Source organism: Dicentrarchus labrax, unplaced genomic scaffold (assembly GCF_905237075.1).
Source record: "Dicentrarchus labrax unplaced genomic scaffold, dlabrax2021, whole genome shotgun sequence".
In the NCBI taxonomy this organism is placed as follows: Eukaryota; Metazoa; Chordata; class Actinopteri; family Moronidae; genus Dicentrarchus; species Dicentrarchus labrax.
Window position 1 is genome coordinate 9012517 of NW_026136716.1, and position 22070 is coordinate 9034586.

A 22070-nucleotide genomic window follows, 5' to 3' on the forward strand; every position below is an offset into this window, starting at 1 on the left:
TTATTCAATTCCAGGAGGCATTACAGTTCATAAAATAAATAAATAATACTTTCTATTTCCCTTTTCAATCCAGTGTGATTTTAAAATGACATGGGTGACGTTTAGATTGGTCCACATTCCTCCCAACACTTCCATACTTTAGTATTTTTTTTTAGTTTATGTATATGAAGCAGTTGTTCTATGTGTCCCAATACAAATGTCCTCCCAGCAATCAGCATCAACAGAAAGACAATTTTTAATTTTGCTTTATTTTGGAAGATTTTTGGAAGCAGATTATGAAAGTTGTGATTCTTTTTCAGTGTTTCTTCTATGATTTTATGTTTCGGCTGCTGGTTAAGAGTCATTTTAGTTTGAAACTTCCTCATGACGGTGGTACTTGTGCTATGGAATAAATATTAAGCGAACACTTATATATATTTCTATGCTGCTCGGCGGTTCCTCTTGTCTGCAGACAAGCTCTCCCACAGTCCTCTCTGTGTCGGCTGACAGGCATGTGAATGGGAATGGCGAGGGGAAAGCCCTGTGCCAGGGCGAAAGCAGAATGGAGGAAGGGCTGCTTTGCATGTCAGATTTACAGGAGCTGTCAGCCGCTGCCTGTGAACTGCTGGATGCTGGTGGAATGACCAAAACTGACCCGCTTTCACAACACGAAACTCACAGTGGGGGTGTGTGTTATCCATCTGAGCTGAGCTGTGGATCCCCCTGAAGCCGAGCTGAATTCTTTGTAGTGTTAAACAAGGGTCATCTCATTACATCATAAACGTGACATTTCTCTCTCTGCGGTTGCTAATTTATGTTACATTGAGCACCAAAATAGCCCCGTAAATCTCCTCATCCTTTTACTAGTACGGCTCGCTACCTGCTGGTTGCAACATCAGTACATTATGAAAGAGTGTGAGCGCCACACACACACACACACACACACACACACACACACTCCCCCGTTGAGGTAATATTCGATTTGAGATGCACATTTTTCCAACATGTCGATTATTTTATGCGCCACAAAATAATCATCATACAATATGTATTCTTAGTGTTTGTTTTTATTCGTGTAGTTATTTGCTTAAACTTGTATTTACCAAAAAGAAAAAAACTATTATTCATTGCTTTAATATGGTTTTGTTGGTTGTTGGTTGTTATTGGACATAGCCTTGGTTTAGTCCCATCTGTGATTGAATGTGAATGAAAAGTAACGTCCAGCAGGGGTCAGTACTAATGTTAGAAAGCGAGGAAGTAGCTTCCACTTTCCGAGTGGAGGTGCTAGCTTCCACTCAGAAAGTAAACGCTAAAAAAGTGGAAGCTAGTTAGCCTAGCTTGCTAGTTCCCATTATTTGAGTGCAATACAAACCTAACAGCAACAACAGGTGCCCCTAAATACTGAATGCCCTGAATCGCTCATGGTACATAACAACGCCATGTGGGCTTGCTCATAGGCTTCATACGGCTATGTGCTCCAGTCAGTAGTGCACCATGTTAGACGTTTATAATAGTCCAAAAATGTTTATCCAATAGCTGCAGCATCGCTGTATCGTTTTTATTTCCAACCAAATAAAGAGAATTCAAAATTTCACTTTGACTCTATTATTCAAGACCACCGTGTTGCATCCGCTCTAGTTTAGATTTGGAGAAGTCTGAGGTTTCTTTGTTTCTGTGTTTATAGGCAAAAAGATGTCCGGGTTTGAAGTCAATTAACAAAACATTAAAGAAAAAGTGACGTATACTGCAAAGCAAGAGTCATTTTAAATAAAGTGCTGAACAGTATGTTCTGGTTGCCGGCCCCCAGAGTATGAGGACTGCATGCTACGGAAAATAAGAAGCTGCCCATGACTTGTTCTACAGTCTGCTTCTTATATAATAGTAATCACTGTGGTGAAATTCAGATGCCAGCGCTGCTGACACTTATCTGCCAAAGCGTCAGCGTTTGAATCTTAATTTTTAAATGTTATTTTTAGCCTTCAAAAGATTTGCATGTAAGCAGTGGCAGAAACAGTCTTATTGGTGTATTTTACATCTCTGTTTTAATGTAAACGTCCAAAACACCAGCACCACCTTCTCCCTGGTTTCATCTTTGACATTTTTATTTGAAGTGTTGGCCGATGTGACGCCCAAAGGGGGTGAAACCACGTACAAATGGCCAGGCTGGGGCTGCAATCAGCTGCAGGCGTAAAGCCCCTGTGCAAACGCTTGCTCTCCTGTCTGTGTCTCTGGGCTTCAGTACATTGTTTGAAGCAGACTAAGCTGCATGGCGACAGAGGCTTTTTGAGTGCCAGGTTCCCATTCACACTGATCACACATTAGACTGATCAAATCAGACTCCAGGCCTGCTTCCTGACTAACTCAATTTGCTCTCATACGCTTCCCTTTTCACGCTGAGCACACGCACGCAGACACCGAAACACACACACACACACACACACACAGGCCTGGATGCACGCTTAAACATCTGCACACAAACAGAAAACCAACAGAGAGTGGGGCAGTACCCATTGAGCTCTAATGAAAAGCAGAAAAAGCCGTTACCTTGGCAACTGCCAGCATACATCTTCAGGAGGACCCAGATTTCCTGTCTGACTGCGATCGTATTGTTTTGGTTCTCTTTTGATAGCTGCAGCATCCCTAGACGGATTATCTCACCGCTGGCAAGAATTTATGCTAAATCATCGCGAATTAAACAGCAGCCATTTGCGCAGACAGGAAGCCGCCGCGCTGAAAATCCTCTGTCACAGATTCAACACCTCCGACTCCGACATAAACACCACAAACTCTTAAAACACACACACGTGTAATCAGTCTTTTTTTTTTTCAATTTTTTATGTTGGCCTTGAGCCGGTTGCTCCTCTACGCAGAGTCCCTCCACGCCGAGAACACTGCTGCCAAAAGCAGAGGATCATGGGAATTAAACTGTCAGTGTGATTTATCCAAAGTACCCTCTAACATACAAAGAGGTGCAGTCACTACAGTTTGAATGTTTATTATGACAGAATATCCACGGAAAATGTATTTTTTTGCAGAATAACCTGGAATAAAATGGAGAGACTCATCGAGGCACTAAAACCATAGAGTGCTGACCTTTTTTTTTTTTTTTTTTTTTTGAAGGATGAGTGTATTTCCTGACAATGAGGATTTAACCCCTCACAGTACAGTCTATTCCACACACATTCTGCATCAACATGAAGTCATACGTGTCTGGAATATATTTGATTTTACAAAGCAATCGGGTCCACGCTGTTCTCATCATTATCGTTCTCATCAACATAATCAGATTATTATAATTATTATAATTGCCCGTGCAGTGTTTGTAATCTTTGTATGTCGGTCCAAACAGGAAACAAATCAGACCCCTGTGTGATTTCTCATTTGAAAATACATGGGAGGTTAGAGGAGGGGCAGAAGATTGACCTTTTCAGCCCTGTGTAGCTCCTTGGTGTAATTTAAACATCCATGACACTTTTAAAAAACCGCAACGACAGTTAACTATCCTCCCTCCAAGCCATAGATGCTCCTCGGTGGTTAAATAACACAGGGGATAATTAACTGTGTGCAGTGTGTTCTCTACTGTGACATCTTTCTCTTTCTGTAGGTGGCGAAATGCTAAATTTAAGCAACAAACAGGAAACGTGAAAGGAATCATCTTCAGGAAAACTAAACAAAAGTGAATTTAAAGGCCCTAAAAACGATGAAGATGGGTTTTTGAGTGTTACATTTGTTGCGTAAATTGTCAGGGATATTTAATTATTGAAGAAATAGCTACTTAATATTTGAAACCAAGTTTTCCGAAGCTTTTTAAACAAGATCATGTTTCCTGTAAAAAAATGCTTTTGTGTGTGTGAAACTCTCTTAATGCTGAACATTTTATTATTCTCTTACTTGGTAATTACAGGATTGCCGCTAATGGGTTGTTTTGTCTGTGATTCATGACTTGGAGACGGCTTCGGCTTGCATGTGTCAGGTAGTCAAATGACTCTCTTAACACTTTTCTTCCCCTAATAGCTTCACGTTTTAGGGCCGCACAATGAATCAGAATTTTGGCGAAATGGCAACATGGCCGAGTGCAATATCCAAACCGCAGAAGCTGCCAGTTTTGGATAAAGATAAGATTTTACTGTAGTGAATCATATGCCAAATTAATATATAATGTTATATGACAATATAATGTGTTTTCATTTGATGGACAGACCTTTCCCTTGCACTTCTTACTGACTTCTGCATGACAGGAGGTGACATACTGTGTCGCCATCCGGTCACAGGAGACTCTGTCCCGATACAGGAGCTGCTGTGACGTAATCACGTCCAAGTTGCTGATGTTGACAGTAGAGAAACCTCGTGTGGGTTGCACATGTTGAGATGCGGCTTCGCTGTGCACATGCGTTTTCCACCGGTTAGTGACACAGACAGAAACTCTGAAACCTCTTTACCTTGCTAACATGTGCATCTGTGGATCTCTGTGGTATCAAAAACTATATATTTTTCAGAGAGTATGACTGATAAATAGGATGTGCTGACATTACTAGCTGTTGGTGTCAGTGGTGTTGAAATAGGTGCTCAAACGCGTACATATGTGAGAGTTCGACCCTAAACCAGCACAAAAATGTGAAGGTGTGTTTGATTCGAGTCTAATCTGTTGACATACATTTTCTGTGGCTTGCATCGCAATATAAACCCTGAATAATGGTAAATGAAGGATGAATTAGTCCATAAAAATGAATTAGTTATTGGTATTGGTATTAGTGCAGCTCTAGCTAATGTGGCTAATTAGCAACATTTGTTAATTAGCAGCCTAATCTTTACTTAGTGGTTGGTAATTAGCCACTTTCAGCGTGCCATTGTATTAAACTAAGAGGGTGAAAATGTTAAACGTCATCCCTTGCTGTGATCCTGTTAGCATGTTAGCAGTAGTTTAATCATAGACCGATATAGAGGTATATATAGAGATGATGAAGAAGAACAATATAGACTTAATATTCTAACTGTGAAATGTTGCTGTTGGTATTAGCCTTAAACATTTAGTGTCAGTCAGGCTCTAATTGTTAGTTTAGCCATCCAGTGAACTCGTGTATTTTACTATATTCTGCTGACACATAAAGTTTTCTTTTTCTTCTGTCCGATCCAAAGTTTGTCTCGTTGCTCTTCATTTGCTCTTTGCCCTTTTTCTGAACTGTATGTAGGCTCTCACTTACAAGAAAACCCCGTCATTATAGCAAAAGTCACACAGATTCACATGTAGGCTGTTTATTGGACAGAGTTCTGATGACCTTTGACCCCACCAGGTTGGCAGACACTTTGGCTGAACAAATCCAACTACAGTCTTTGTGCAAGGGATCTGTCTGTGCTCTTCGCTGTAATTTCCCTTCTGTGGTGTTAATCCCAGTAAAAAGCACATGAAGAAACAGCTATAAATGAGAATGAATCCAGACTGTGGTTTGCCCTTGGTTCATTTTGTTTTGCTAAGCTTTCCAAGCCCGAGGCTTTGGCTATTACATGTCACCATCTGTCTCCTTATGCACATAAGTCTGTGCATTTTGTATTACATTCTGTCTCACTGTGAATATAACTTGGAACAGGGCGAAAACTCAGACGCTTGCATCTGATGAGGTTATTTGACGCCACTTGCTTTTGAATTGCATTGTTCAGTGTTGTGGTGGTGGTGCAGTGGTGTACAGCTAAAACAAAAAGAAAAATTAATCAGCAACAATTTTGAGAATCGATTAATTGTTTGAGTCATTTTTCAAGCTGCCAAATATTCCAGCTTATCCTACAGTATGTGAGGATTTGATGTCTTTCTTTGCTTTATATGCTTATGCCTTAAATATCTTTTTTTTTAAAACAAGACAGTGAAAGGCATCACTTTGGCCTCTATGACGTGGCCTTTTTTAACAATTTTTAATGCAATTTTGTAGATGCAACTTATTGATTAAAAGACAAAAGAATTGGTTTGTAATGGAAACAATTGCATGATGCAGCCCCAGCCTGGTGTTAAAGTGCCTGTAACTTCTATTATTGTAAAAGTTATTGTGTAAACTTTACACTGTAAAGTTCTACTTCTTCCTCATAATCCATATCCCATGAATAAGATAATGCTCTGCAGTGAGATTGATCCAATATCCCAGTGGCTCTGCTAGCAGCCTTGGCTGATAATGTTTGTATCTGCTGCTCTGTGGTTTCAGTGTACAGGCAATGAGAGGACAAAGTGTTAGGCTGACAAATGACTCTTGTATATATCTTTTGCTAACAGAGAGAGGCCTAAGACCCAGCAGAGCCAAACAACTTTCACCAACCCTCAAGTGGATCATGCACCAGCATCTATTAATGTCATCTTCTCTTCCTCCTCCTCCCCAGACGGCCTATAAGCCCTGGCTGTGCGCTCAGTATTTCCCCACCACCCAGCAGTCCTGTCAGAAGAGGGTACCGTGCCACCAGTACTGCCTGGAGGTCCAGCAAAGCTGTCCGTTCATCCTGCCCGATAACGACGACCTGATCCACGGCGGCAGCCCCAGCTTCATCTGCACAGGTTAATACCGACTCACTTTCACTTCCTGTTTACAACAGCGGCAGATGAGTGCCGAGTGTTTTGCGGCGTGTGTGGGTGTTTGTGTTGGCCTTGCATTCCCTACTGCCTCAGAGAAAACCTACTAATTTAATTTATGTTAGCAAAATAGCATTTTATAAAGCGATGCACAGTATTAATTCATGCACAATGTGTGTCTCCATGTTTACTGGATGCTGTTCCTCCAGGAAAAGAGCAAAGTGTTTCTGAAGGCTTTCTGATGACACCTAGTGGTGTATTTGAGCACAGCCGAGCTCAGACAAGGACATTTTAACAATGCATTGATAAACTGAATTTGGCCTGTCTCTCAATATTTACTGTGGTTTATGCAGTAGTACTCACCAAGGACTCTGCCTCGGAGGACCAGACGCTGGCTGTGTGCCAACAAACAAGTTATCCTGAAGAGCTGAGCATCATTTTAAAGGCCCTGCCACAGCCACGCTGGTGTTTGTGTTACTCTGGCTGGTGAGAATGGTGCACAGGTTGACACTGGGTGGACCTGTAGTGGGAATTATGTGAGATCACCAAAACTTTTTGAGCTAAGGGACTGTTTAATTGTCCTTTAATAGCAGGTGGAGGGTATTTTTTAATTTTGCTGAAGGGAGTTTTTCAGCTCTCTTTTGTGGCTCACTTTATCATACGCAGTGGACAGCCATCCTGTCACTCTTTCAGGCATCCATTTTTCACCTCAGGACCATAATAGGACCACCATGTAAATGATGAGAAACACAGAATATGAATGTTAATGAATTACGGATATTAGTATTTAAAAGACCAGTGTGTAGGATTTAGTGGCATCTAGCGGTGAAGTTGCAGATTGAAACTATTTGAATACAGCTCAGCCTTCGAAGCGGGTAGGAAAAACTACGGTGGCCCTGAAACTAAAAAGGCAAAGGGTCCTATCTACAGCCAGTGTTTGGTTTGTCCGTTCTAGGCTACTGTAGAAACATGGCAGACTCCACAGAAGAGGACCTGCTCCCTCTCTAGATAAAAAACAGCTCATTCTAAGGTAACACAAACACAATAATTATTATTATCACTACACTAATGAAAACATATTTATGAATATTATATTACATTTCTGCCAATAGATCCTCCTGGATCTTTAAATGTTAATGTATTTTCCTGTTTCATTTTAGTCCGTATCTTAGCAAATGGTTTTTATAAAGTTAAATAAATCATTTAAATTTGACCCATAATTCAGCTTTTTATTTATTTATTTTTTTCATCCATCTGCGCAACTAGAATATTCATTATTTTACTTTTTTCTATTAATTTAGAACTTTCCTTTTCCACTTCTGTAATAAGTGGAACAATAATGGGACTTCCTGGTAAAATAAAGGTCAAATAACTTTGAGATATTGGGGGGTTGCAGGTGTAAATCAACGGGGGGTCACAAAGAAAATGTTGGGCAGAGTCGAACTTTTTTTAAAAGGGGAATATAAAATTCAACCCCCGTCAAATTTAAATAATCGTGCCTGATAATAATATTAAAGGAGTTAGTTTCACCCTCACAGCAACAAAACCGCCAGGGGAGTCAGGGAGGTGTCAATCAATCACAGTCCTGAGTAGAGGTCTAACCCAGGTAGAATAAGTTGAACCTGTGCAGGTGACCTGTAGGTGAGGGATTTTAAATGAGTCAGTAACAAGCTGTTCATCTACCACATTTAATGTCCTAACTAAAAGGTTAACGTCCTTTTTTCCTGATGTTTTTAGTGTAGAAACAAACTTTATCCGTGTCAGATCTGCTCTCATCATCCTTCAACTGACACAACCCGCTTCCTCTGTTCGGTGAGAAGTAAGTGAGGTTTCCCCCGTTGAGGGCGGTGACAGCTCCTTTTTTGCACGCTGGCAAGTTAAGACTTCCAGAGTCATCACCTGATGCAGGGATGCGTCAACCTCTGTGTGGTCGTGGCTTTAATTTGAGTTCAGCGGAGGGTCACTGTGTCTGGTCCTCCAGCGTCGTGATCACAGCTACAGACTGAGGTCTCGTGGGCTTGATCTGTCTACAGCGCTGAAGGATGTCAGAAAGGACGGTCATTGTTGATGAGATAACCTTCACTGTGCTACAATTAAACTAGTCAATGCAAATTTGATTGTTATTAACAGATGCTGTTTTTAACTGAACTGGAGCAGTTTTTCAGGCTTCATTCAGACGCCCTACTTCCACTTAGTCCTATAATTTCTCCTGAAGACGGATTGTATTAGATTGTACCTACTCTGTATCAGTTTGGGTATTTATCAGGCCTTTTACAACAACTCATATGTTTGACACACATCATGAGATGATATAAATGTATCTATGTCAAATAAGATTGTGCCATTATATTAGATTATTGTGCCCAAATCCATGAGTAGGACTGCTTTATAGCATTATTAGAATTTGATATCATAGTGTTATATTATACCTTGGTTTGTAAGGTATTTAATTTGCTTGATTAAACAATTTCTCCATTCTTTTTCAATATTTCTCCATCGCTTATATTGTTAGCAAGTTAGGAAGAGATCTTTTCATGGTCAGTGTGAACAGGAGGAAGGAACACAGCAGACGAAGTTCAGTTCAGTGTGTAACATTCAGGAGGATCTATTGGCAGAAATTGAATATAATATTCATAGGTGTGTTTTCATTAGTGTACAATCACCTGAATATAGAAACTGTTGTGTTTTCGCTACCTTACGATGAGCCGCAGGTCGTCTTCCATTGAAACACAGTAGCCCAGAAGGGACAACCCAAACACTGGTTCTAGATTGGGGCAAATGCAGCCACTGTAGTTTCTCCTTCTCCTTGATGAGCAATAAAAATGCACTCTTTCTCAGTTCATCACACTCGCAGGCTTTTCCAGTACAGCCTTGCTTGGTCTGGTATGATCAGTGGTTAATATTAGCTAATGTTAGCTAATGTTGTATTGCGATAATTTGTTTTGTGATTCTCAAAAACACTGTTTTGATAGCAGTGTTGTATACGAGGGCTATGATGTTGGATGTCACAGCGACTGTGATAATACAAATGCAGATCCCACTGTTAGTATATTGAATTGTAACCCCTGTATTGTGACACGTATTGTATTGCCAGATTCTTGCCAATACACAGCCGTAATGTGAGCAAACTACAGACAGATATTCCTGCAGAACAGACGCCACTGTATCATTATACTGGTTTGAATACTCTTTTCAACTGTTCTCCATTATCCCGTAATTGTAATTGTCAGTGGTTGCTGTTTATCAGAAGTTACATAGTCTGGCTTTAATGTCCTGTGATTTAAAAGCTGGCAGCTGTAGTTGCACTGTAATTAAAGCTAGAGAATACGAGCATGATTTATTGGTTATTGGCAACTTCATTCAGAAATATTCTTTATTGGTATCAGCTGTCTGCAAAGCAAATCACATTAACTCTGGTTAGTAATAGATACTGTACAGCGGGGAAAAAGTCAGCATTCTTCTCCTGTGTCATCTCTTTCTCAGGGCTCTTGGCGGATCATCTATCAGACAGTGAGGCGGAGTGCTGCGACGTCCGATGGGACTCCAAAATGGACAGCCCTTCAGGCGGGACACTAAAAAGGACTGCTTCTTCCTGCCAGCCCGAGGGGGCCTCGGTCACCTCCGCTGCCACCCCGAGACTGTGCAGCGGGCGACTGAAGATCTGCCTGCTGGCCCTCGTCCTCCTACACACTGTCATCATCATTTCAGCCTCCCATAATTCTACGTTGGTGGGCGTGGCTGCCATTTTCTCGCCAGAGGAGAGTGCTTCTAATGAGGAGTGAACCTTGGGGTTGAATCTGGTGCTTGTAAAGAGTGATGTCGCTCGAGAGGATTACGGCTTTTACAATGTCATGGCTGCCAGGGACACATCTGGCGAGACGTGCTGGAAATGCCTCTACAATCTTCCGCAGATGAACCATCAACCACAGGAAGTGGGAGGGTTTTAACTGGAGCTAAGGGTGCTGGGATTGGACATTGACCGAACCGAGATGTTTGAGAACCACCCCCCTAAAGAACTGACCTCTTGCCACTTGAAACCTGCTCATTGTTTCTATTCCATCCAAATGTTTTCTAGCATATTGTCCCTCCTCTCCTCTCCCTACCTTCCCTCCCTCCCCCATCACTCCCTTCCCGTCCTGACGTTTTTCCGGAGTGTGTATGGATGGCACGTCAGAGGATAAAAACGGACATTGGTGAAGTGTGCGCTCTCTCGCTCATCGTTACCTTTAGATTTTTTGCTGCATTTTTTTCAGGTGCCAGAATGTTTTGACATATCAACTGTGTTCCACTTCCTGCTCTCCATCACCTCCGAGGCGTCTTCTCACTCCCTTGTGTGTGATGTTGCTCGAGGGCCTGCCAGGACCAGCTCATCCATCACTCATGTGGGTCTTGTTTCTCTGAAAACAAACTGTATGTGATTCTTCTATACTATACTGTTCAGCTTGTATTTTGTCCCACTAGAAGTTCCTTTTTTCCGACCCCTTACGACAGTACATGCCTACATGTTTTAGGACCTTAAGTGCTCTGAGAGTGGCCCGCTTTCTCTTCTAACTTGTTGGGCCATTGAGCAAGTTAGGAGGGAGGACGTGGCAAAGGTAGTGACGGTTCAGATTGCGGGGTGTTGCAGGAGTCGATGCTGAGCTCCTGAACAGGAAGTGGTGTTCTCTGGTTGCTAAAGTGTTCAGTTTACCTCATACGGTAGTGTCGGTGTTGCAGATAGGCAGCCCAGTGGCTCGTGTTAGCGCCACAGAGAGTATTTAGAGTTGTCGTACACGAGACTGCAGGGACAACCCAGGGACACTAGAGAATAGTCGCATGATGCCAAAACACCAGGGACCTCATTTATCAACCGCGCGTACGCTCGTTTCTGTGCACAGAATCCGGTTCATCAGTTTCTTCTCGTGCTTAAGAATGTGTGTACTTTTAGAAACCCTCCCCGACCGCGTGTACCGACGAAACGCTAGTGATACACAGGTGTAATTGTGAAGGAACTAAACTACAAACACGTAAACCAATTCACTGTTACTGTCAGTACTAAGATTGTTATTTTAAAAGAAATGAAATCTTCGAGAGGGAAGTTATGCCGTTAAAGTCACAGTAAAACGGAAGTTAGAGCGTCTTTAGCTTCAAGTTCAGCTTAGTTACAGGATTTAAATCCCTCACCTACGTTGTTACATCTTTTAAAAATGTAGTTTTTCCAGTTGAAATCCAAACACACACACACACTCCTGCTAGGATTTTGCTCTGCTAGCGACCCACAAGCTACGATCTTAAGTGTTTGTCACTGCACATTGGTCATTAAACATATTTTTACGTTAATAGAGAAAAAATGTTTTTAAACACATTTAGCATGTAACAAGAGATAAATGATGAACTGACACAGGATCAGGACTTCCACTCTGTCTTTAATGCCTCTTTGTCTAACTTTCATTTTAAATAGAGCTGTACCTCACAGCACCGCGGCCGACAGTAACCTGGATTTTTGTTCGTTTCTTCAGATAAAGTTGTAATCATACAGCTTGATAATGACTGCTTGTTAAGGTTCGCATTCATGAGCCGTGATCAAATCTCACACCACTTCCGACGTCTGAAAACAGAAACAGAAACATCTGTAAATCAGAACGACTATATCATGAGCTCGGCTGCGTTACAAGTACAGTACATGTGATCACAGACAGCGGAGAGATTGCACACCGCACTGAACCTGGTTGCTTTAAATTATGGAGCACTTGAGCTGATTAACAGTGATTATCATCACAGCGCAGAGACATGCCACTCCACCAGAAACATCTCCTGTAAATGCACAGCAGGGAGAGGAGAGTTTATTTTCTACGACAGTTATGTTCCTTAATATCGGCAGGGAAAAAAAAAACAATCAGTGGTCGTCTCTTCAAGTTGCGATAGTCGACGTGATCGCCGGTCGGCACAAGCCTAGGCACGATACTCTTGCAAGCAAACACACCTGAAACGTAGAACTTCTAGAGTAAAATAAGACCAGCAACAATGCAGGAACTTATGTCTACTTTCTTTTTTTTTGTCTCTAACTTTCTCGGTTTTCTACCACAAACAGTAACTCTGCATTGCATTGAGGACGGCCTTCTGTCTGCATGTAAATGAGCTTGTATGTGCACAAGCAGAACCAATTTTCTCGTCCGTACAGACGCTTCCTACGCACACATTTAAAACTTGTTCTGTGCTTGGTTTGATAAATGAGGCCCCAGATCTTTGAGTGCCTCTCTGCTGCGTACGCCCAGTGAGGCAGATACTGGCAATGGAGCAATATAGAAAAAGAAAAAAAAAAAAAAAGAGAGCCAGTGTTAGTGTCCTACTTTGTGGCATCTTCACTATGGTTGGCTCGGCTTTCTCGGAGTTGGTGCGAGCGAACAGCTGGCCAGTCAATCAATCAATCAACAAATCAATCAATCAATCAATCCGTCGACTCTTAAATACCCTTAGACGAGCTGATCAACTGCTATCTTTCACGGACTAGCAAAGGGCTGTGTTAGTGTCAGCGTGCGAGGAGTGTGAGGAGTTTTTCAAGGGCTGATCCATCTGACTTTGTTGGGTTTTTTTTTGTTGTTTTGTTGTTGCATGGCTGCAAGTGAAGTGCACATTGACATGAGGACGGGTCATGCAGGGATTAAGAAGAGTTTAAACCCCCCCCCCTTTCTTTTCTTTGTTGCTAGGAATGCACTGAGACTGGACAGAAACAGAGATTCGTCCCATCTTACAATCTGATACTGTGAGCAACTAGTGATATACCAAATATTGAAGCCAAGGACGCTAAATCTCCTTCACGAAGCAGGTTTTTGTCCTCCATCCTGGTTGCCTCTAGTGATCAGTTAAAGACAGATTGGAGTTTTAACTTCATCTCCAAATTGCTCTTGGCTGTGAAAACTTGGTGTCAGTGCACCCCCCCCCCTCCCTCTCCTTCTCTCCCTCTCCCTTCCCCATTAACAGCTTGACCTTACCTCGCCTCACATCGCATTAAGACCATCGGTTTGCTCTTCACACACTCGTCATCAGAGTGGGATGTCACGTGGAAGTCAAGTCCACACTTGCCTCTGGATGTTCATAGACTTTTAGCCCCCCTCCCTCATCCCTCCCCCCTCCCCCAGTTTGCTCTCTGACCCCCCCCCCTTTCGCTCGATATTCTCGTGTGACGTGTTGTTTTGTTCGTTTGTTTGACAAACTGTGACGACGAGAACTACATTCCCTCGAAGACAGCAGCAGCGGATGTAATAGGCCCACACTTTGTGCTCCGTCCCCTTCGATCTCTAGCTGTTCACGATCTGAAGTCCTGTGGATCTATGCAGATGAACCCCCATCCCAAACTAAACCCACCCCGACCACCGCCACCACCACCCAACCCCCTTGTCCTTTCTGTTGTAAATATGTCCTGAGGATGTGGGATCCCAAAATGGCCACCCTATCTCCCGCCGACCCTCCCCAGACCTCCCCTCCCCGCCCCTCCACTGTTGGAATCTCACTGTGTTTTCTGTTCGCCTCCTTGGTTTTTGTCTGTTTTTTGAGATTTTTGCCGCATTTTTCTGTTGTCTAAAGCAGTGGTGTGAGTTGATGAGTAGGACTAAGTTGGATGTTAAAAAGATGAGATAAAGAGGTCTTAAGAAAAATATACAAAAAAAATGAAGCGTGAATTGAGAAAAGGGTTCAAATATAGAGAAAAAATTATGATAAAGTTGTCATATTGTCATACTAGAGATGCTTTAGTTTGCTAATTTACTTTCTTTTTTTTCTACAAAAGACTTGGATGAAATTATTTATAAAATGCGTCCCACGAGTCATGATCTTTTTTGGACGTAAAACAAATACATTTATTAACATTTTGTTCAAAAGAAAATAAATATAAATTATGTTAAACATTACTGGTGTTTGTGTTTTTTGACAGTGTGTGTCTTTGACCATTGATAATTAGGACTTTTTCATAATGATAGATTTTATTTCATGTCACCTGTCAGCCAATCACAAGCCTCCTGCCTCCTTTAAGCCAACAAGCTCAACAGCTGCTGCTACCACATTTAGCCAGTTAGCTCCTGTTGGCTAAAGCAACAATGTCAAAGTCAGTCAAGATAAATGAATTAACAGGCTAACAGCTAACATTCGCTGGTGATTAACCACTTACTTCTGCTACTGTCGCTTCACTTTAATATAGAGTAATAAACACAACCCCACCTAGCTAGTTAGCCTGCTTATTCATTGTAGATACTATGTCACACCTTATTTTATATTGTTGCTCCAGCTAACAGCTGCTAACTGGTTATTAAAAAAAAAAGGGGTTATAGGAAAAAAAAATTGTGATATTATTTATACCATGGTTGAGTTTGATATTATTAATATATTTTGGGGCTCTTTAGATAATTCATCTGCAGGCATATACGGTACAAAGCTGTTCCTCATGTTGACCAGCAGAGGGCAGTAAAACATCATATCCCCTCATGCAGCGGGTGAGTTGGACAGCTACAGTCTGTCCTGTCAAACCTCAAACAGTCAGTCACACCTCAGCTTCCACTTTCCACACAGGAGCGTTACTTTAAAACAGCATTGAGTCTCATCACAACCTGATTCCAACTTCTGGACTCAGATAAAATAATGTCACATCTGAAAATAAAATAAAATTTAATTGCATTAATAATGTGTCAGCTTTAGATTTGGCCTGTTAGTGAATATCAAGTTTGATATTCTGCCCAATTATGTCAGTAAAATGTTTAATTTGTTACATTTGCTGCACTGCAGGCCTGACCTATCTGATCAGAAAGTAAATTGCCTGGAAACAATATGATTAATACGATCCCTCTTTAACACACACTGTTGGTTTCTGTATGGATTAAACAAACAAAATACAACAATAAACATATTTACTGTATTGACACGGGCCACTTGAGGGCGGCAGAAACAAGCTGTAAACCTGATCCTGACATAATGACCTTTTAAATGTGATACAGCGTTAGCATATTTACATCGCTTGTTCCTTCAAATTAGATTAACAAGTGCACTGTGGTTGACACAACATCCCTGTCAGCTCTCTCTCTCTCTCTCTCTCTCTCTCTCTCTCTCTCTCTCTGGGGCTGAGTCCTCTGTCCTACAGAGGAGAGAGACACTTCAATTTAATCACATTGAGCCCCAAACAAAGTTTAAAGTCAGTTTATTATTCATTATTTCTAGTTGAATGAGCCTACTAGTGGCAGCAAATGTGTATTGTCCTTTGCTTTGTACTCACACTTTGTTCTATCTATGCTTGGTCAGCTGAGATCATAGGAGCGTAAGAATGAATGAAAATACACTGAAGTAAGCTGTAAGTGTTTAACATAAAGGTTAACAGGTTAACCTTTATGTTAGTAAGAACTGTTTATGTTGATTCTGCCTTATTTACAAGAAAATAAGGGGTGGGTTTGATCCTCACTTAATCTGAAGTAGCTGTCCAAAAACAAAGTGAGGAGTTCTGAGAGAGATAGGTGAGAGGTGTCTCATATCAAATAGCTTAGGTTGTAGGTTCGAGCCCATGTTGTCCCATTGCAAGTAAATCATGGTGTTTTTGAGGATTCCCTCAAATTTGAAGTTGGATGTTCAACGACAAAAAGTTGAAATCTCTGAGAAAAAGGATTCAGCTAATTCAAGTTAAATGGCACAACGTATAAGAACCGGAGCTGATGATTTGAGGTTGCGGGTTCGATCCTCACTGAAGTCTAACTTTTGAAGTTGTTCAAAGACAAAAAGTCATCCATTTAATCCTTTCTCTAATATATGGGACACTAAATAAGTTTGAATTCATAAAAGTCAATTCATTATTCGTGTTTAAAGTCGGCAGTAGTTCTTTCCATAAGTGATGAGGCTTCGCGGATCGATCGTCACTTCCTTCCCACCTGGACCAATCAGGTGGCCGCATTTTGAATCGACAGGTAAAGAACAATTCAAAATGGCTGTGCCCTCGTCTTTCGTGTCCGGCAGCGTGGAGGACAACATGACGACCAAACTTTCTCCAAAAGTGCGATTAAAATGAGGTTTTAAACGATGGTTTATGCCTCCAACGTCCATAAAGAAAGAAGAGGTGAAAGATTTAACTCACAGAGGGAGGAAAACATTCAGAAACACCGTCTGTCTCAAACAACAGGTGAGTAAAGAGAAATGTTTGGCGGGAAATGTTAAGTGATTCTAAATGATTGAATGTATTAAAATGCTGCACCCAATCTCAGCCTCATCCTGAGTTGAGTCATTCTGGGAATAGAAAGTCTAAAAGATAAATATAAGAGAAGTTGGTTCTGCTAAATGTTCTTAGTGTGTGTGTGTGTGTGTGTGTGTGTGTGTGTGTGTGTGTGTGGTTGTAGGCTGTGTTTATCTCCACAGGGTTGGAGGCCTTTGTGTGGTTTATGGGGTTAAAGCAAATAAGATAAGAAAACAGTGAACACAATACCTGCAGGGAGTTTGTGTAAAACCAGAGATTTGGATTTTTGTTTTTAGATTATTTCCTGTGAATATTGATCATATTTAGTTCTGATATTTTTAGGAATCATTGTGACTTAATGGTAATTGTTCAGTATTTTCTTCCACTACAGTTTGTGATCAGGTCATCATAGTTTAGATGTTAAGTATTACACAGTAATGTGATACTGAAACAGTTTACATCTGGTTTTACAGTGTAATCTAAACTTTAGAAAATAACTGTTTCATTTACTTTACGTCAGATATAGATATAGGCCTACTGTGTATATTTAAGTTTGTCTGACTCCCCTTCAAATCAACCAATGGGATAAAGGACGCAGAGATTTATTAGACTGTCTTTGTAATATTGACCACACAATTCATTTACATTGTTGAAGCAAATACATTAATTTTTATTGAAAATCCAAAAACAATAGCATTCAGTATGGTCACCTAATTATGATCTGATTGTAACAGAACTCAAAGTGAGCAGCAAACATACATTGTCTGCATCAGAGCTTGGAAAGAATAACATAGAAAACACTGAGAAGATTATTAGGGTTAGGGTGGTTATTAATCCCATAATCCTCTGCTTCTAATCCAGATGAACCAAGAACCACACAGAGGTAAACTCATCGACACATCTCCAGACCGGCTGAGTTCACTGCTCAGCTGACTGTTGGTGGAAGGGACCACTGCAGCTGCTGTGTCGACCACTGGAGGGGAGCTCTGGCATCGTCCACTTCTTGGCTGAAGGGACTTGGAGTGTGTTTGATGGTCAGTGGGAACTTCGGAAGAGTCTTCAGGTGAGTCCACTTTCCACAGTTAATGTTGGTGAAGAGTTTATGTATTCTTCCTATCACTGCTAGTAATAATTCATGAGCCAGACAGATGTTACAAAGTGCAGTGTATGTACTGTGACACCCACAATGCAATTCACCTGCGTGTGTAAAACTCTCAGAAAATATTAAATAAAATATTACATTTAATTAATATTCAGTAAATTACCTTACTCTGTTCCTTAATAAAATGAAGAGTTAAGTCAATATTTATCAGTAATCAACAATAACTTTAAATAAATTCAATAACACTAATGAACTGCTTTAATATTAATTAATGTTAAGTGCTGCAGTTCTTCACTCTGACCACCGGAGGGAGCTCTTCATTGAACTGAACACTATTATTATATTTCAATTCTTCACATTTAACATGTACGATGATTTAACATTTATTTATTTTTTTACATATAAACAGATTGTTAACAATAACATAGAACAAGTTCCTCAGGAATTTATATCTGAAATGTTACACACATTATATCAGCTAGAAAACTGTAATTGTTACATTCAGTGCTGCATAGAGGAGGATTAATAAGGATAAAAAAATGTCTTTCAGCTACTTATGTTACTCAGGTTAGTTCAGAATAAAATGGGCCTCTATGTTTCTGTCAGAGTACTCCAACATTTCATTAACACAGGTGTGAACACATTGGGAAGTATAAATCAGTTTGCATGTTATTGATATTCGATTATCTTCCTCATTTTCCATTACCTACAGTCGTTTACCTCACCTTTAATGATGCATGAGAATCTGTAGAGAATATAGTTTGTATTCACGTCTTAAATAATAGTCTAAACTTTTAAAATAACTTAAAATTAATTTGGTTGTCCCAAAAAAAATTCTTACTTTAATTTTATTTTTCTAGCTTCTAAAGAATAACATGGACCAGTGTTTGTACTGTTTACCCATTATAGTAGCACAGTAGATCCAAATGCAATTCACCTGCATGTGTAAAACTCTCAGATAAAATATTAAAGGGGACATATTATGCAAAATGCACTTTTTTAGTTTTTTTTTAGAAACACTCCCCTCACCACGTAAGAAGCTGATTAATTTGCATAGTACCGCCTCCCCACAGAGAAGAGCTGCCTTTGCTGCTCTCCACCATGTTTGCCCTGCGAGCTCTGGCTGTTCCCATCATCAGAGGAAGATACGTACTTTATTTTTAATTATTAAATTTTGAAATGTGACTGCAACTGCTTTCTCAAGGAGGACCAGCTCATGGACGAGACGGACTGTCTGTGACCCAACTTCACACTTGGAAGCTGTAAGTTTTGACTTCCTTGTTCTGTATTTGAGCTTTTCATTCTTCATCAGTAACTGTATTATATACTGTCTTACAAGTAACAGTGAATCTGCCATGTTTTACAGGTGATCTGAGTGACCTGATGAAGCTCAGGTGTTCCTGGACCCATCAGAGGACAGTGACAGCTGCAGCATCAGGACAGTCTGTGTATCCAAAGGAAGACTCATCAGGATGAACACTGACCGCAGAGCTCCATTACCAGCTCACACTGCAGTATACTAGAAACCATTAATCTTGATGGAGGACACGATCTGCACAGCTCACATTAAAGTTAGAGCTTTGTTACTTGCACTATACACACACTTTATATTTCTGTGTAACTGTAAATTTGAATGAAACATGAATAAAGTGTTTTATTTTTAAGGAGACTTTTGGTCATTTTTAAATTCAGTAATAAGTATGGGTTTATATAAATAACATGTTATTTCAGAGGTTTTATAAAAAACTTATTTAATTTCCTGCATGTAGAACGGTTGAAATCCTGCTCCATGTAATCTCTATCAAAATGACAATGGAAATAGATTTACTAGTAACTCTGTAGTAAACACCACACATTTGTTTCACAGTCAAACTTTATTATGACAGATACATTTCATAATATATAATTAAATGATACAATATTCAGTGTTTGTGTATATATGTATGTATATAGGGGTTAAAACACAATTGTAGCTTTTACAAATATCTGAAAGTTAACTTTGGTAATAAGTTAAGATACTGGACTTGTACAGGATAAAGTATTCCAGGAAGGTTTCAGCCTCATTATGGTAAGTTTCCATGGTCTCAGTAAACTAATGTGTGTAAAGAATATAACAGGTGGGAGGTTACAGTAATCATTATACTATTACTGTGATTACTTTGGTACATTTATTGGCTGTTTCAGTCAGTCAGTCTGTTTCATATGGTAATATCCCCACATCCAGTTAATTACAGTTTACATTACCTACTATGCTACATGCACATACTAATGCATTACCTCTTTAGCTCCTCACAACAAATATGCTTTACTTCACTGGGCTCTGGAGACTGTAGGTCACTGCTCACTACTGTACCTGTAAAGACAAGCAGAAAGTTTTTGGGACAGGGGGGCCTTAAAGAGACACGAGCTCAAACAATGTTTCCGACAGAGGTGCTTCAGCTACAGGCAGTCTGATAAAAATTATGTTTCTTGATCATTTAAAACCTTTTTCTGAATTATATAGAGTACAGCTGGATAATGTCCTATCTGGCTCCATGTCTGCACTAATCACCTGCACTCTCTCTCTCGCCTCCAGGGGGTGCTGGTGAGTCGTGGGACACGGACGAAACGCTTTAGTCTTTCCAGTCGCCACTTCCAGATAGAGTGAGTGAAACTGTTATTTCATTTTTATTGAAAATCCAAACATCAGAGCTTCTAGAGAATAATGTAAAAACAGTGTTTGTACTGTTTACCCATTAAAGTAGCACAGTAGATCCAAATGCAATTCACCTGCATGTGTAAAACTCTCAGAAGATATTAATAGAATAAATATTAAATTAATGAAATAAAAATTCTACATTAATAATCAAATAAATGTGTTCATCAATGAAATTAGTGAAAATGTTAAGTTTTATGAGTTATCGTATTGTCTAATATCATACAGTAGTGTTATAGTTATTGTGATTGTCTTATATAATTTGTGTTTCTAATATAGTATAGTTGTGTCTAATATAGTACTGTAGTGTCTAATATAGTATAGTAGTGTCTAATCTAATATAGTAGTGTCTAATATAATACAGTAGTGTTTAATATAATCTAATATAGTAGTGTGTAATATAGTAGTGTCTAGTCTAATATAGTGTGTCTGATATAGTAGTGTAATATAATATAATAGTGTCTAATATAATATAGTAGTGTCTAATATAGTAGTGTCTAATATAATCTAATATAGTAGTGTCTAATATAATCTAATAATATAGGTCTAATATAGTTAGTGTCTAATCTAATACAGTAGTCTAATATAGTTGTCTAATATAATCTAATACAGTATAGTTGTGTCTTATAATATAGTAGTGTCTAGTCTAATACAGTATTCTAATATAATATAATATAGCAGTGTCTAATATAGTACTGGAACCAACTGGAAATTTTTTTTTTGGCTTATGTGTGATTAGATTTTCTTTGTAATATTGACCACAATTTATTTACATTGTTCATTTTTAATGAAAATAAAACAAGTCAACAACAGCTGTGTAGGTTAAATATAATTTTTTTTTTTTCTATCTCTCTCTCCAGAACCTTGGGAAGGAAGTCTCCTCTGCTCCCTCTGCAGCGGGCTGAGGCTCCAGGAAAAAAAAAAAAAGTGGACTTGGACTGTATAAATAGCTCACCGTGTCTAACTTTTAGAGTCTTGGAGTCCAGCAGCCAAAGAGAGTGGGAAGGGAGCTTGGTGGTAGTGAAGTCACACAAGTCCCAGGAGGAGCAGCTGAAGTCATTCAGAACAACAATAGACATTACTAACCCTAACCCTAATATAATATAGTAGTGTCTAATATAATATAGTAATGTCTAATATAATATACTATACTATACTAGTGTCTAATATAATATAATATACTAGTGTCTAATATATTATACTAGACACTAGTATATTATACATTACTATATTAGACACTACTATAGTATATTATACTAGACACTACTATATTATACTAGACACTACTATATTATATATTAGACACTACTATATTATACATTACTATATTACATTACTATATTATATTAGACACTACTATATTATACATTACTATATTACATTACTATATTATATTAGACACTAGTATATTATACATTACTATATTACATTACTATATTATATATTAGACACTACTATATTATACATTACTATATTACATTACTATATTATATTAGACACTACTATATTATACATTACTATATTACATTACTATATTATATTAGACACTACTATATTAGATTATATT

General features: G+C 39.5%; 1 protein-coding gene and 1 long non-coding RNA gene across 2 annotated transcripts in view; both read left to right on the forward strand.

Moving 5' to 3' along the window:
• Window positions 1-14412, forward strand: part of nalf1a (NALCN channel auxiliary factor 1a) — a 35485-nt gene extending 21073 nt beyond the window's left edge. The window contains exons 2-3 of the mRNA XM_051428031.1: window positions 6340-6511; window positions 10010-14412. Of these exons, the coding sequence (XP_051283991.1) occupies window positions 6340-6511; window positions 10010-10308 (471 nt within the window). The 3' untranslated portion in view covers window positions 10309-14412. The remainder of the gene's footprint in view (window positions 1-6339; window positions 6512-10009) is intronic.
• A 2042-nt stretch (window positions 14413-16454) lies between these two features.
• On the forward strand, window positions 16455-19472 carry LOC127378836 (uncharacterized). The gene is made up of 4 exons (XR_007888187.1): window positions 16455-16655; window positions 17568-17769; window positions 19013-19070; window positions 19175-19472. It is a non-coding gene; the product is annotated as an uncharacterized LOC127378836 (long non-coding RNA).
• The last annotated feature ends 2598 nt before the right edge of the window (window positions 19473-22070 follow it).